This window comes from Megascapheus bottae, chromosome 34 (assembly GCF_031878675.1).
Source record: "Megascapheus bottae isolate mThoBot1 chromosome 34, mThoBot2.hap1, whole genome shotgun sequence".
In the NCBI taxonomy this organism is placed as follows: domain Eukaryota; kingdom Metazoa; phylum Chordata; class Mammalia; order Rodentia; family Geomyidae; genus Megascapheus; species Megascapheus bottae.
This window is the reverse complement of record NC_143542.1, coordinates 5,991,788-6,006,487: the sequence shown is the minus strand read 5'-3', so window position 1 is coordinate 6,006,487 and position 14,700 is coordinate 5,991,788. Positions and strand designations below refer to the sequence as shown.

At 59.9% G+C, this 14,700-nt stretch overlaps 1 protein-coding gene across 2 annotated transcripts in view; it reads right to left on the bottom strand.

The window, feature by feature from the left end:
* Positions 1-6,529: 6,529 nt before the first annotated feature.
* Clip2 (CAP-Gly domain containing linker protein 2) overlaps positions 6,530-14,700 on the bottom strand; it is a 33,858-nt gene continuing 25,687 nt past the window's right edge. For both annotated transcript variants that reach the window (XM_090324032.1, XM_090324031.1), the window contains exons 9-16: positions 13,601-14,521; positions 11,578-11,635; positions 11,068-11,151; positions 9,925-10,081; positions 9,443-9,602; positions 8,828-9,010; positions 8,664-8,723; positions 6,530-7,276 (exon numbers count right to left, since the gene is read on the bottom strand). In XM_090324032.1, the coding sequence (XP_090180158.1) occupies positions 7,265-7,276; positions 8,664-8,723; positions 8,828-9,010; positions 9,443-9,602; positions 9,925-10,081; positions 11,068-11,151; positions 11,578-11,635; positions 13,601-14,521 (1,635 nt within the window). In that variant the 3' untranslated portion in view covers positions 6,530-7,264. The remainder of the gene's footprint in view (positions 7,277-8,663; positions 8,724-8,827; positions 9,011-9,442; positions 9,603-9,924; positions 10,082-11,067; positions 11,152-11,577; positions 11,636-13,600; positions 14,522-14,700) is intronic.

Here is a 14,700-nt window from a genome sequence, read left to right as displayed (position 1 = left end):
CCAATGGTTGGCGTGGCCGCCGGCGGAGTCTCTAGAGGTCAGTCAGATGCACTGGGAGACCCCGAAGACAGTGTCTGAGGTTGCTGGGGACCCCAGGGGCCTGGACGAGACTGTCAGGGGCAGCCGGGGTGGGCACGGCCGGGGACCCGCAGGCACTATCCAGAGGGCAGGTCTGGGGCGTGTGTGCGTGTGTACCCCAGGATTAGAACTCAGGTCCTCCCCCTCCTTTTCCCCAGGTCATTCTTAGGACTCGGCCTCCTGGCCCCCTTCTGTGAGACGGAGTCTGTAGACTCCTGCCTCGGCTGGCCTCCAAACGCCATCCTCGAGACCACAGCTTCCCATGTAATGAGGATTACAGGCACGAGCCCTGGCCATGGCGCCGGGCAGTGCACTAAGGACCCGTGCGGGACGGCCACTGCCCCCCCCCCCGCAGGTGTCAGAGGCTGTGTCTCTGTCCCTCTGGGAGAGGAGGGGTCTAGCAATCTCTCTCCAGCCCCAGACTACTCCTCCCTCTCCCCCCAGCCACCTGGAGATGCAAATGCACCTCACCACTCCAGGCCCTTTCCCATAATTCCCTCTAATTAACATTTCCAAGGTGCCAAAGCAGACGGCCCCACCCCCTCCCCTGCTCCATGGGGCCCTGGGCTCTTCCCCTGGTAGCTTGGGCACAGGCTGGGACTTGCTGGGTCTAGTGGGTGTGCTCTTGACAGGGGCCCTTTCTCTGTGAGCCTCAGTTTCCCCTTTGTGAACAAGAAGGTGGGAGACATTTAGGGTCAGAAACCAGGTGGACATAGAAGCCTCGGACTGGAGGGTCTGTGTGAAGCCACTGGCTGTCCCCAGTGCCCACCCAGGGACACTGGGCAGGGCCACCAGTGTCCCTTTCCCTTCCTCCCTGCCTTCCTCTGAGGCCTCCCTCATCCTACCAGCAAGAGCCAGATTCCTTCTGCTCCATTATGGTCTCCCAGGCCAGCCTGGTGGCCATTTCTAGCATATTCTGTCCAAACCATGAAGTCTCTCAGTTGAATTTAATCCGGGCTCAGGGCCTGGCCACAAGTACCGGTCCCAACCCCAAAGTAGCAAATCACAGTTCTCAGACCTGCCAGACCACTGTGATGGACGCAGGGATGGGCCAATCAGAGCTCCAGGCTGCCATGCCCTGGATTCTGGGGGAGATGAGGACTTGGAGGCTGCCCGGTGTGTCTGCGCCATGAAATGGGGGTGCACTTCCCTGGCTGCTTGCAGTCTAGTTGGGGTGTCTTATGTACGTGGGCTGGGGCAGCTTCATCCTGTTCCCTTCTCTAGGGCTGCCTGCCTGCTCTGGCCTGGGCAGGGAGGGTCTCTTATTTTCTGGTTGATCTGTATGAGCTCTCTTTGTATGTAACAGATCCCCTGAACTTTGTCAGTCACCGGCACTGCAAATCTCTCCTGAAGCCATGCTTTAGCTTCCGCTTTGTGTTCAATTGTTATTACTATAATCCATGAGGTGTTTGCTAGAAATTTCACATTTTAATTTTTTTTTGTGGGGGGAGAGGGGCCATCACGGGGCTTGAACTCTGGGCCTGGGTGCTGTCCCTGAGCGCTTCAGCTCAAGGCTACCACTCTACCTCTGGAGCCACAGTACCACGTCCCGTTTTTTAGTGGTTAATTGGAGAAAAGAGTCTCACAGACTTTAGTGTCCGGCTGGCTTTGAACCCTGATCCTCAGATCTCAGTCTCCTGAGTAGCTGGGATGCCAGGCGAGAGCCACAGTGCCCAGCTCTTCTTTTTCTTTTTTGCTTCGGCCACATTCCTCCCTAGCACTTGCTGGCCAGACTAACACTGCCCGCCCTCCCGCCCCCCCCTGCCTTCTTTCCTTTCTTTTTCCCCTCCTTCTGCTGCTATCATCATCATCATCATCATCATCATCATCATCATCATCACTTGTGCTAGAGATGGAGCCAGGCAGTACACAAGTAAGTGCTCCTAGCACTTGGGTTATGGGTTTTCTTGTTTGTTGGTTGGTTGTTGTCTTGGGTTATGGGTTTTCTGTGTGTTGGTTGGTTGTTGTCTTGGGCTTTCTTGTTCATTGTTTACCATGCAGCTCAGGCTTATTCAGTCTCATCCCCCAGGTAACTGCACCTGAAGTGACAGTAACCCAAAGGAAGGGAAAGTTGCTTTAAGCCACTCTTGTTTGGGGTTCTACAACCAGATACAATGCCTATGTTCCATTCCTCCCCCACCGGCCCCCCAGTCCTAGGCTTGAGCTCGGGCCTGAGCACTGTCCTTGGACTTTCTCAAGGCTAGAGCTCTACCACTGGAGCCACAGCACCACTTCTAGCTTTTGCTGTGTATGTGGTACCCAGGAATGGAACCCGGGTCTTTGTGCATGTCAGGCAAGCACTCTACCACTAGGCCAAACTCCTGGCCCCCCGTGCTCCATTTTCTTTGGAAAGTTTTCCATCTTTACTTTTCACACATACTTACTTAATTCATCTGGAGTTGTTTTTTGCAGCTGTGGGAGGTGATAACTTATTTTAGGCTTTTTCCATATGGACATCAAAGTGTCCACACCATATTTATCAAGTAGGAGAAAATAAAACACAAAGTATTTGAAAATAAAGACATAAATACAGTGAGAGTCCCACATGACACTCACCGACAACTCTGGGGAGTTCACACCAAGGCCCAGACCCGGGGAGCAGCAGAGCAGAGGCGGCTGGCTTCCCCCGGGGACCGGAGGGGATTCTCCACATATCTGCCCTCCAGGACCAGCCCATCTCATTCGGATGGCTTTTTATTTTACATTTTCCAGGTCGGCGTGTTGGGAAGCCTATGGACTGAAGGACCGTTCAGAGGGGCTCCTGGTCAGGGCATGCAGCAAAGTAACATGAGAAAAGAGGCAGACACCGCGTGGCTGGAGGGAGGCATGGGGCCCACCAGAAAAGAAGGGAGAAGCAGAGACAGACAGACAACCAGCCAGGCCAGCCCTGCTGGCTCACATCTGGAATTTGAGCTACTCAGGAGGCTGAGATCTGAGGAGCAGGGTTCAAAGCCAGCCCGGACAGGAAAGCCCAGGAAACTCATCTCCAGTTAACCAGCAAAAGGCCGTAAGTGGAACTGTGGTTCAAATGGTAGAGCCTTGAACAGAAAAGCTGGGGGACAGTTCCCAGGCTCTGAGTTTGAGCCCTAGAACTGGTACACTGAAAGAACAACAAAATAGAACATAGGTTTTCTTTCCCTCAAGACAGACTGGAGGAAATGCACAGGATGAGAAGCTAGGACTCAAGGAAAGACTGACTCCCGCCTCCATGTCAGAGCAAAAGGAACATTACAAACAGAAAGAGGAACTCGCCAGTTGTTCGAAGGAGATGAAAGTAGAAAGGTTTAAAGTAATGATAAAATAAAGTGACAAGATGAATTTGATTCGAGAAGATAAGAGATCAAAGCCGGGCTTCTGGGATTAAAAGATTAAAAATAGGCAGTGGAGTGTAATTGGCCACCCAGGAGATGAAGAGAGGAGAAGGGCTGCAGAAGATGGCAGTTTGTTTTCTAAACAAGACACAGACTTGAAAGGGAAGGGACCTAGGGAAACCCTGCCTTAAAGGAAGCCAGAGCCAGGGGCTGGAAGATTCCAGACAAAGATGCGACAGCCAGCCAGGCTGGCCTGTGTACACCTGCAGTCGCTCCTGGAGGATGGACCACTGGGGCCTGGGCGCTGGCCCTGAGCTTCTGTGCTCAAGGCTGGAGCCACAGCACCACTTCTGGCTTTCTGGTAGTTCATCAGAGTCTTAGCAACGTTCCTGCCTCAGCTGGCTTTGAACCACGACCCTCAGATCTTAGCCTCCTGGGTAGCCAGGATTACAGGCGTGAGCCCTGCCACTCTCCCACGCTTCCCTTCTGTGAGGCGTTCCAGGGGCAAATAAGTCCTAGGTCACATGAGCAAGACAGGCCTGGTGGCAAGGACTGTCACCTGGGGGTGACAGGGGATTGCCTGGAGACAGGACACATCACCACGTCTCCACATGGAGGGCTCGTGGATAGGTTTCCTCCTTGGAGGCCTGAGCCCTGTCTGGGAGGCCCCAGGGACTGGTGGTCAGGGCCCAGGGCCATGCTCTGGTTCTGGCCTATGAGGCAGCTAAGCGCCTTGGTCCCCTTTGTAGAAATGGAGCTGGACGAGGGTGACCCCTGCTGGTGAGTAGGAGCATTACAGACAGGCCCCAATGGTCTGGGGGGGGGTCGAGGGGTAAGGGCTCCCGCCCAGAGGTGGAGAAGGGAGAAGGGAGAAGGGAGAAGGGAAGGCTACTTCCTTCTGGTATGCCAGGGCCCCAGGACCAGTGAGCCTGAGGCTCTGGTAAAGCCCCACTTGAGCACTGGAGCGTGAGTCCGGAGCTGTCTCCAGGTGTGTGCTGTGGACACAGGTATGGTGGGGAAAGGACCCTCTACTGCTGCCCCAGACCCCGTGATTCCACCCAACCTCACCACGTGCTGCCCCCAAGCAGGGGCCCAAGACTCCTGCTTTACAGAGGAGGAAGCAGCTGGCGAGGGCGGGCGAAGCCTGGGCCTTGGTCACTGCAGGATCTGCTCTTAAGTCATGACAAAACACCCTGGGCTGTGGCCTGTCACCCTAGCTACTCAGGAGGCTGAGAGCCGAGGATCACGGCTCAAAGCCAGTGGTGACTTTTTTTTTTGTGGGTCATGGGGCTTGAACTCTGGGCTTGTGTGCTGTCCCTGAGCTCTTCAGCTCCAGGCTACCACCCTACCCTTGAGCCAAGCCCCACTTCCCCTTTTCTGGAGGTTCATTGGAGATAAGAGTCTCAGGTCCTTTTGTGCCCAGGCTGGCTTTGAACCTGGATCCTCAGATCTCAGCCTCCTGAGTAGCTAGGATGACAGGCCACCACGCCCCACCCAGTTGTGAGACTCTTATCTCCAACGAACCATCAGGAAACCAGAAGGGGGACTGTGGTTCAAGGTGGTAGAGCCCTAGCCTTGAGCTGAAGAGCTCAGGGACAGGGCCCAGGCCTAGAGTTCAAGCCCCAGAACTGACGTACAGGTGAAATCCCTGAATCAGTTTAGGAAGAAGGATTCATTCCAGTTTATGGCTTCATTGCCCACTCACTGACCAAAAGGAGGCCAAACAGCACTGATGGAGACAGCACCTCGTGGTGGACGAGACAGACAGGAAGCTTGGAGGAAAGGGGCGGAGACATGTGTACCCTAGGGACCCACTTCCTCCAACCAGGCCCCGCCCCCTGCCTGCCCACTCAGCTATGATGCCATCCGGGGAGGGACCCACTGGAAGAGTCAGAGTCCCTGTGACCCAGGCACCTCTCAGGATCCCGCCTCTTGACAGCCAATCGCGGTGACATCATCAGTGGAGCAGTCCATTGGCAGACCCGGAGTCCCTCTCAGCCACGATGTCATCATCTGTGGGGGAACCCACTGGTGGACGAGAGCCCTGGTGTGCAGCCCGGGGAGCCAGGCTTCACGCCGTTGAGAAGACAGAGCACGAGAATGCTCTCCAGAGCCGCTCGGGTCTGGGGCCCGGTGACTCTGATCCGGGGACTGTCCCGCCACTGCAGGTACTGAGCACTGGCCTTGAGGGAGCCCGGGGACAGTGGTCAGGCTCTGAGTTCAAGCCCCAGGAGTAGCAAAAAAATAAATAAATAAAAGATGAAAACTCAGGGAGGGATAGTGGAGAGAAAGGAGGGAGGGGGCAACGACCCCTCCCTCGAACATCACCTTTCCACATTAAATAAAACTCAAGCTTATGAAGCTGGGCCCTGGTGGCTCACACCTGCCGTCCCGGCTACTCGGGAAGCTGAGATCCACGCTGATGCCAGCGTAGGCAGGGAAGTCTGAGACTCTGACCTCCATGGAAACACGTAAGAGCTAGAAGAGGAGCTGTCTACCGGCACAGCACACAATTATGAAACCCAACTAGGAAAGCTCCCAGATAGTCACTGGGGCTGAGGTGTGGCGGGGTGGTAGAGGTTTTGCCCAGGCAGCAGGAGGCCCTGGGGGGCCCAGCCAGGCTCCCTGGAGACCTGGTCCCGGCATCTTTGGGTGCAGACCTCTGGCCGCCCTCTTCCTTGGTTCTCTCTCCAGGTTGTCTGCATGTCATCTAAGCAAGAAAAGCAGGTGCCTCTGCTCCTGCATTCCCTGCCTATAGATGGTCTATTGTTGTTGGGCAATAGTGTGATTCGAACTCAAGACCTTGAGCTTCAGATAGGGTCCCACTCATTTTCCCCAGGTTGGCCTCACAACTTGAGCCTCGTGTCTGTGTTCAGAAGCTGGGGTTGCAGATATGTTTCACCCACACCCCCCCCCGCCCCCAGGCGTCTACACAGAGTTCTGGACGTCCACAGGGCTCCTGCACCTCAGTCACAAGCTTTATTGCCCGGAGACAGACGAGCCACGCTTCCACGATTCCACTGGGGGTAGGGGAGGGTGGGGAGAGGAGGAGGGTGGGAAGGGCGGGGAGGGGCAGGGCCAGGACCTGGTGGTCCCACACGGCAGGCCATCCTGGGCGTGTCACACACCTGCCGTGCCCAGCCCACTGGTCCTCAGAGCTGCTGGACGGGGCGAGAAGCAGCCGTGCCATCTCTGGCCACTAACACACGGCTCGGCTAAGCCCTTGTCACTAAATCCGCGGCAGAAGCTGGCGGGGTGGAGGGGACGCAGGGTGTCGAATTGGCTGCACTCCCCTTGGCTGCCCTGGGGTGACGGTGACCCTCGCCAGCCTGTACCAGAGGAGGAGACGCTGACTGCTGGAACTTGACCTGGAGCTGCGCCCAGTGAGGACGGCCACCACTCACACACCCCATGCTTGCCTGTGCCCAGCTGTGTGGCACTGACAGTGGCCAGGCCATGTGGCCCTGGGGTCAGGGCGGGACCGGCCCCGGTCACCCCGGCTCCAGGCAGCGGAGCTGGTGGTGGGTTAATACTGTGCTGGCAGGGAGCCCTGCTCCCAGCAGGCCTCCGGGGCAGGAAGACCGAGGCCCCCAGGAGGCGTGGACCCCCAGCTGTCCTGTCCTGGGGGATCCGGGGAGAAGAGGCAGCAGGGGCACAGCCCGTCCTGGGCACTCAGCCAGCAATCAGGGCAGCTTGCTCCAGGGAGCAGGCTCTGCAGGGTCATTTCAGCCTCCCTCCCAAAGTTCCAGAAGCTTCTTCATGCCCAGGTGAGGGAGGAGCTGGCAGGCTGCATGGTGGAAAGTAGCTCCAGGCACCCGGTGTGGCAGGGGTGAAGTTCCTGTAGAACTGGGCCGAGCTGGCCTCCGGCCTCAGGGTCACTGCTGGTCCTGGAGAGCCAGAGTTTGGTCAGAGGGGCGGGAGGAAAACCGGATGGGGGCAGGAGAGCAGAGGGCATGGGGGAGGGGACCGTAGGTGTCAAGGCCCTGAGGCAGGAAATGGGTAGGTTTTACAAGGAGCCCCAGGGAGAGGCTGGATCTAAGGAGATGGGAACAGGAGATGGTAGCCTCAGTTTCCCTGTGTGTCAGCAAGCCTCCTACGGGAGCAATACGGCAGGAGGTGAGGTGAAGACTGCAGACAACACAGAATCTAGGCTCAGGACCTGGCCGAGGCCACGGCTGAGCTCCTGCATCCCGGGAAGCAGCTGTGGGCTGGGGTGTCCCAGCTGGAAGCTGGCAGGGCCAGGGGTGTCCAGGCTCCTTCCTGCCCAGGCTCATGGAGCCTGACTAGGGCTGTTCAGGACACAAATTGGGGCAAATGTGGGGGGGGGGTCACAGTAGCCTACGACACAGAGGCACTACAAAAAGCATTTTTGGGGAGAGGAGGTATTGGAGTTTGAACTCAAAGCCTGGTCCTCTACTCCCTTTCAATTTTTTCTTTTCTTTCTTTTTGCCAATCTCGGGACTCAAACTCAAGGCCTAAGCGCTGTCCTCGGGCTTTCTCAAGGCTAGAGCTCTACCACTTGAGCCTCAGCACCACTTCCGGCTTTTTTCTATGTATGTGGTACCGAGGAATCGAACCCAGGTCTTCGTGCATGCTAGGCAGGCACTCTAGCACTAGGCCACACTCCCAGCCTCAATGTTCTTTCTTTCTTTTTTCTGGTGCATTTCTTTTTCCTGGGTGCTATCTCTGAGATTTTGTACTCAAGACGGGCGTTCTACCCGAGCCACAGCTCCACTTCCAGTTTCCTGGGGTTTCTTTAGAGATGACAGTCTCGTGGACTTTCCTTAGCAGGCTGGCTTCAAACCCCCAGGGCCCGGCAGCCCAGGAAGTCTTCAGCACCTAGCCTCCTCCACGTCCTGAGTGCTGGGATCACAGGCCTGCAGCCCCACACCCCGGCTGCCAACGCTCCGGGTGTGCTGGGCACAGCAGCAGCTGGCTCAGACGCGAGGCCGGGAAGGCTGGGTGTGGGGGTGCCAGCCTGTGATCCCAGCACTCAGGAAGGAGAAGGGAGAGGCCAGCCAGGGATGGCGCACAAGGAGACTCTGTGTCAAGCACAATGGGGGTCCCCACTGGGGTGTAGGTCTGTGGTGGAGCGCCTGGCTGGCACACACAAGACCCTGGGTTCTTCCTCATTGTCCGGCATAGGAAACAAAGCAGGAAGGACGCTGGCGCGCCCTGAATGTGCCTGTGTGAATGGCCTCTTGTTAGGGGCACAAGCACACACGCTGTTCCCCGGCTTCAGTGACTGAGGGTATCCTATGGGGGCGCCCTTACCTCCTGCTTCTGGGCCTTGTCTGGCTGGTGGATGCCATTGGCAGAACCGGAAGTGAAGGTCTGCAGGAGGTGGGGGGGGCAGAGACCGTGAGCCCAGGCTGGGCTCCAGAGGCAGCTTCTCCCCCCCCCTCCCCTCCTCTCCCTCCCTCCTCCCCCAGGCTCACCTGGGTCCTGTCGGGGCCCCGCAGGGCCTCCACCAGCTTCTCCACCTGGCGGCCGAGCTCCAGGGCGTCTCGCAGGGCCTCCTCAGTGCTCAGCAGCTGGTGCTGTAGGCGCAGCAGCTCAGGGGAGGAGGCCGGGTCCAGGAGGGAGAAGCGCCTCTGCTCCGCCAGGCCCCGGTCCTTGTCCTGTGGGCAGCCAGGGGTCATCGCCACCTCCCCTGGCAAGCAGCCCTAGAGCTCCCTGTGCCCCCGCCGGCCCTCGGCCCTGCCTCCTTGCAGGCCTCCCTCGGGAGGCCCGGCTGGCCTGGTCCTCTGACACCCTGGCCCAGGCCAAGGGTGAGCTGAGCCTGGCCACAGCCCAGCAACCAGGTGCCCGCACCCTGGCACCCAGGCCTGGTCTCCTCCATCACACAGCCACGCGACAGCAAGGCACGGAGGGCAAGGCTGAAGTGACCCTCAGGCCCACAACTGGGCAGAGCTAACTGGCCCGGCCTAAGCCTGCCACCTGCTGAAAGCCAGGCGGTGCAGTTACTGAGGATCGAGGTTCAAAGCCAGCCTGGACAGGTAAGTCCGGGGACTCCCCTCCCCGTGCCAGTCCTGCCCAGTCCCGCGCCGTACCAGCCCAGACAGCTCCTCCCGCAGGCCCCGGATGTCGTCTTTCAGCTTCTGCTCCTTGATCCTCCACTCGGCCTTGTGCACCTCGCGGCTCAGGTCCCGCTCGGGGCCCGGCGAGTGGCGGCTGCTCTCCAGAAGCAGCACCCGCAGCTCGTTGAGACTCCTGGGGGCACAGGAGGGGAGGCCCCAGTGTTCAGAGCCTGCCGGGCACGTGGTCTCCTCCCTGAGGCCACAGAAGGAAGGCTGCCTCCAGGGGCCCTGGGCCCTGGCTCAGGTCCTCTGAACCTGCAGCCCCAGCCCTCGCTGGCTGCTCTTTAGTCTCCCATCCACTGGAGACTGTGACCCCCCCACAGCCACTTCTCAAGTGGAGATGATGGGAAACCTCTCTCCCTGGCTTGTCTGTGTGAGATGGGGGCCCCACGTGAGGATGGCGGGGCAGACGCCAGCGTGTCAGGCCTGGGGACAGGGCACGCGGGCTGGCTCACCGCTCCTTCCGCAGCAGCTCCCGGCTGAGGGTGACCAGCTGGCCCGAGCCGTCGGGCGTCCTGCGGGCTGAGGCGCCCAGCTCCGCCTCCAGACCCCGCTTCTCCTTCAGCAGCACGTCCGTCCTCTTCTCCGCAGCCTTGCACTTGGCCTCCAGCGCTGCCCGAGGCCGCGGGGAGAGGGGTTTGAGTCCTTTGGGGAACTGGGTCCCCTGCCCCGGGCAGCCCCTCCCCCGGGGTTGGGGGGCAGATGCAGGGACATGTGGCCGGCCTGAAAAGAGGCCTCGGCACCCGAGCCACGGGGAAGACAAGTCCCACTACCCAAGGACAGGGTGGACACATGGCATCACAACCGCGCCCTGACCTCGGTGGGCTTGCTCAGCCACGTGACGTGACAGTGACAGGGCTGGGGCTCCTCACAGGAAGGCATTCAGAGAATGACGAGGAGCCCCCCCCAGGCCCGTCCTAGGTCTTGAACTCGGCCTGGGAGCTGTCCCTTAGCTCAAGGCTGGTTCTCCACCACTTGAGCCATAGCACCACTTCAGTGTTGTTTTTTCTTTTTTGGTGGTTAATTACAGCGAAGAGTCTCAGGGACTTTTCTGCCCAGGCTGTCCTTGAACCTCAACCCTCAGATTTCAGTCTCCTGAGTAGCTGGGCCTACAGGCATGAGCCTGGATAAGTTCAGTTTTCCTGAAATTCCCAGGTGTACCCCGGAACTGGCTCTGAGCAGGGCCTCCCCCACTTCCACCACAGCAGGTGGCCTTGGCGGCTCTCCTGGGGACAGATGGGGTTTTAAGAGCAGAGAAAGGTGAAGGCGGGGGGGGGGGAGCTTTGGGGGCCTGAACTCAGAGTGAGAAGCCAACCAGGGTCCCTGAACCCCATGATTTGACCCTTTGCCGCTGTCCAGGCATAGGCCTGGGGGGGGGGACCACTACGAATCCAGGCTGCTTCTCAAAGCAGTGTGATCCCAGCGTTCAGGAGGCTGAGGAAGAATCGTAAGTTCCAGGCCAGCCTGGGCTACCTTCAGAGAGTGTCTTCAAAACAAAAAGAAAAAAATCCAACGCAGCAAAACAGGATGCCGAGTGGGGTGCTGGCCCGGCCGTGGGCCGTGGGCCGTGGGCCGTGGACCGTGGGACGGACACTTACCACTTACTTGGGCCCTGAGTGTCTCGGCCTGGGACATCAACACTGTCACCTCTTTGTCCCTCTTGTGCAGCTTGTCCTGCAGGTCTAGGGGCAGAAGAGAGGCCGGCTACGCTCCAGCCCTTCCTCACCCGCCACCGTGAACTGCCCTGCGTCCTGGCTAAGTGGGTACAAAGGAGGACTGCATGCCAGCCATTCCTGTGTCCTGATGGCCACCAGGCACGGGGGACTGACCAGAAAAACCCGCCACCAAGACTTTACTTGTGGGCGTGCTGGCGAGGTGCTGAGGGCTGAACTTGGGGCGAGGGCACCATCTCCCCAGGACTCTTTCTCTGCCTGAACTGGTAAGCCACTGGTCCCTGAGGCCAAAGGCGTTCTGACAAAGTCAAGGAGGGCCGGGCACCATGCCCACACCTGTAACCCTAGCCGGGGCCACGGAGCCCAGGTCCCTGGCTGGGGGGGCTGGCTCTGGAGGGCAGGAGTCGGCTCCAGTCCCAAACCCACACCACTCACCCTCCACCGTCTCCTTCATGCTGATTTTCTCCTCCGAAAGGTCATTGGCCTCGATCACCTGGAAGAAAAGAGCGGTGAGCAGGGCCCTGCCCGCTGTCCAGCCTCCGGACGCCTTGTCCAGTATGTGTGCTGCACCTGCGCCCGCAGCCGGGGGCCACAGCTCACACCTGTCACCCTGGCTACCCAGGAGGCAGAGACCAGGGGATCAAGGTTCAAACCAGCCCAGAAAGATCTGTGACTGCAGCAAAAAGGCCAGGCTGGAGGTGTGGTTCAAATGGTAGTGCACCAGCCAAATGAGCACGCCAAGTGAGCCAGACCTTCAGTCCCAAGGTCAGCACTATAGAAATACAATAATTGGGCCGGGAGTTTGGCCTAGTGGTTAAAGTGCTTGCCTAGCATGCACAAAGACCTGGGTTTAATTCCTTGGTACCACATACATAGAAAAAAGCCGGAAGTGGTGCTGTGGCTCAAGTGGTAGAGCTCTAGCCTTGAGAAAGTCCAAGCCCAGGACTGGCAAAAAAAAAACCCACCCAGAAATATAACTGAAAAAAATGGAGCCGGGTATAACCCAGGCACTGGTGGCTCACATCTGTACTCCTAGCTACTCAGGAAGCTGAGTTCTGAGGGTCGTGGTTCAAAGCCAGGGAGTCGTGAGACACCAACTAACCAGCATGGAGCAGTGTGGTAGAGTGCCAGCCTTGGGTGAAAAACCCAAGGGACGGAACTCAGGCCCCGAGTTCAAGCCCCAGTACAGCACACACACCCAAGGGCCTGGTAAACAGGTCAGAGGACCAACGGCAGCTGCTTCATCCAGGCCTCGCCCGCTGTCCCCAGAACCGCCCTGCTTTAATTTGTCCTTCCCACTCGTGTGAATCTGGGGGCTGTGACTTGTGGGGGGGCTCAGCCTCTGTTCCCAAGCTCTGTGCACCTCTCCAGCCATGGGCACCGAGCTCCCGTGCCTCTACAGCCATCAGGCTGTTCCCAGGGCCGGCTGGTGATCCAGCCTTCCTCCAGCCCGGGGGCAGGGGCCGGGGTGGACACTCGGGCTCGACACAGACAGCCCCCCACTGTAGCTCCATGCAGCATGCTGCCCTGGGGGGGGACACCCTGAAAGATCAGCCAGCCACATCCCCAGTCAGCACTCCCAAGGGACTCTGTCATCCGGGTACCAGCAGGGCCAGACACCTTCCACTGGGCACCGGGGCTGGCCACTTGGGGGAGGGGAGGGCCTGTCCCACAGGAGCCAGGGCTCTGGGGAGCCTCTGGCCTCCAGGGGGGGCTGGCAGGGAGGGAGCCGGCTTCTGGTGGAGAGGGCTGGCAGGGAGGGCAGGCTGTCCTGGGCCTGGGGCCAGCACACCTGCTGGAGAGGGACACCCAGGTGGGTGTCACATACCCCATGCCTGCTCTGCAGGGGACCAAGTAAAGCCACATGGCCCTACTTTGGGTGGGGGATCCTAGGAGTGGAATCCAGGGACCCTTCCTGCCATGCAGGGGCTGCCCACGCCCAGCCTGCCACGCCACGGTCCTTCTGACTATGAAGATTACAGGGGATTGACCGCGGGCCAGCTCCAGCTCGATCCACGCCCACCACTGGAGCCACGCTGCTGCTGCTGCTGCTTGAGCCGGGCCTGTAGCCCCCTCTTGCCTTGGAATTTTGCTGCAATCCTCTGACTTGTGCTGCCGAGGCCATGACAGCAGGTCTGCCTCCCCTTGCCTGGCAGTTGGTTGCCATGGACTCGCCAGTCCTGGGCACCGTTTCTCAACTTCTTTTGCTCAAGGCTAGCGCTCTACCACTTGAGCCACAGCACCACTTGTGGCTTTTTCTCCCCAGAAGCCTCGACTACAGGCATCAACCACGGGGCGGGGCAGGCCGTGTTTTTCCTGCTTTGCTGGGGAAGAGGGGAAATTGTTCCCGCCAGGCAGGGGCTGCCCCCCGGTCCCCCGGGGATCTGAGAGGATGTGGGCTGCACCCGGAGGCCGGTCCCACCCGCACCCTGCCTGCCCGCCTAGCGATGCTGCCTACATGGCCGTGCTGCCCCGCGCACAGGGACTCGAGCGCCTGCAGTCTGTTCTCTGCCACCAGCAGTTTCTCCCGCAGCCCCTCGGCCTCCGCCTTGCTCTGCGCTTCCGCCCGCTGCAGCGGCTCGAAGTCCAGCATTTTCTTCTCGGCCAGGGCGATCTGCTGCTTGAGGAACTCGATGGCCTGGGCCTGGCCACGGTACTCCACGTCCAGGCCCTCCAGCTCCTGCGCCCGCAGCTGGGCGTCTCTGCACTGGTCGTGCGCCTCCTGCAGCTCCTGGCGGTGCCGGGTGGCCTGGGCCTCCAGCTGGGCCTGCCACCGCTGCCCCAGGCCGGCCAGCTGGTCCCGAGCCTCCCGCAGCTCCTGCTGCAGGCCCTCCTTCTCCTTGGCGTGCATGGCCGCTTCCAGGTCCTGCCTGGCCCGCAGGTTGCCCAGCTCCAGTTGGTGCTCCATCTTGATGCCCTCGATCACAGCCTTGAGCTCTCCAATCTCCTTCTGCTGGGCCCCAGGCCCCGAACTCAGCGTGGCCTTCAGCCCCTCCAGGGACTTCTGGTGGTCGGAGGCCAGCGAGTCCAGCCTGGACTTCCAGTTGTCCATGAGACCCATGTTCTCGTGCGTGGCCTGCCGCACCTTGGCCTTCAGGTCGGCCACCTCCTGCGCGTACTTCTCGTTGGCCGCCCGCAGCTTGTCCGCCTCGGCCTGGTGGGCCTTCAGGGCCTCCTCGTACCTGTCCCGGAGCGCGCTGCCCTCCTGCTGCCGCTCCCGGCTGGCCAGCAGCCGCAGCGCCTCGGCCGCCTCGGGGAGGTCCGAGGGCGGCGGCCCCGACCGCAGCAGGCACTGCTGCAGCTCCTGGATCTCGCCGCGCCGCAGGCTCAGCTCCTCCTCCAACTGCATCACCCGAGACTTCTCAGCCACGGTGGTCAGCTGTTGGGGGAGAAGGTGAAGGAGTCAGGCCGGGCGCAGGGCCCATCCTGACATCCCAGCTACGCAGGACCAAGACTCAGAGCCAGTCCGGCAGAAAACGGCTGCCAGACTCTCATCTCCAACCAGCCACCAGGAAGCCAGCGGGGAGCTGTGGCTTCACAGGGAGCGCGCCTGCGTTC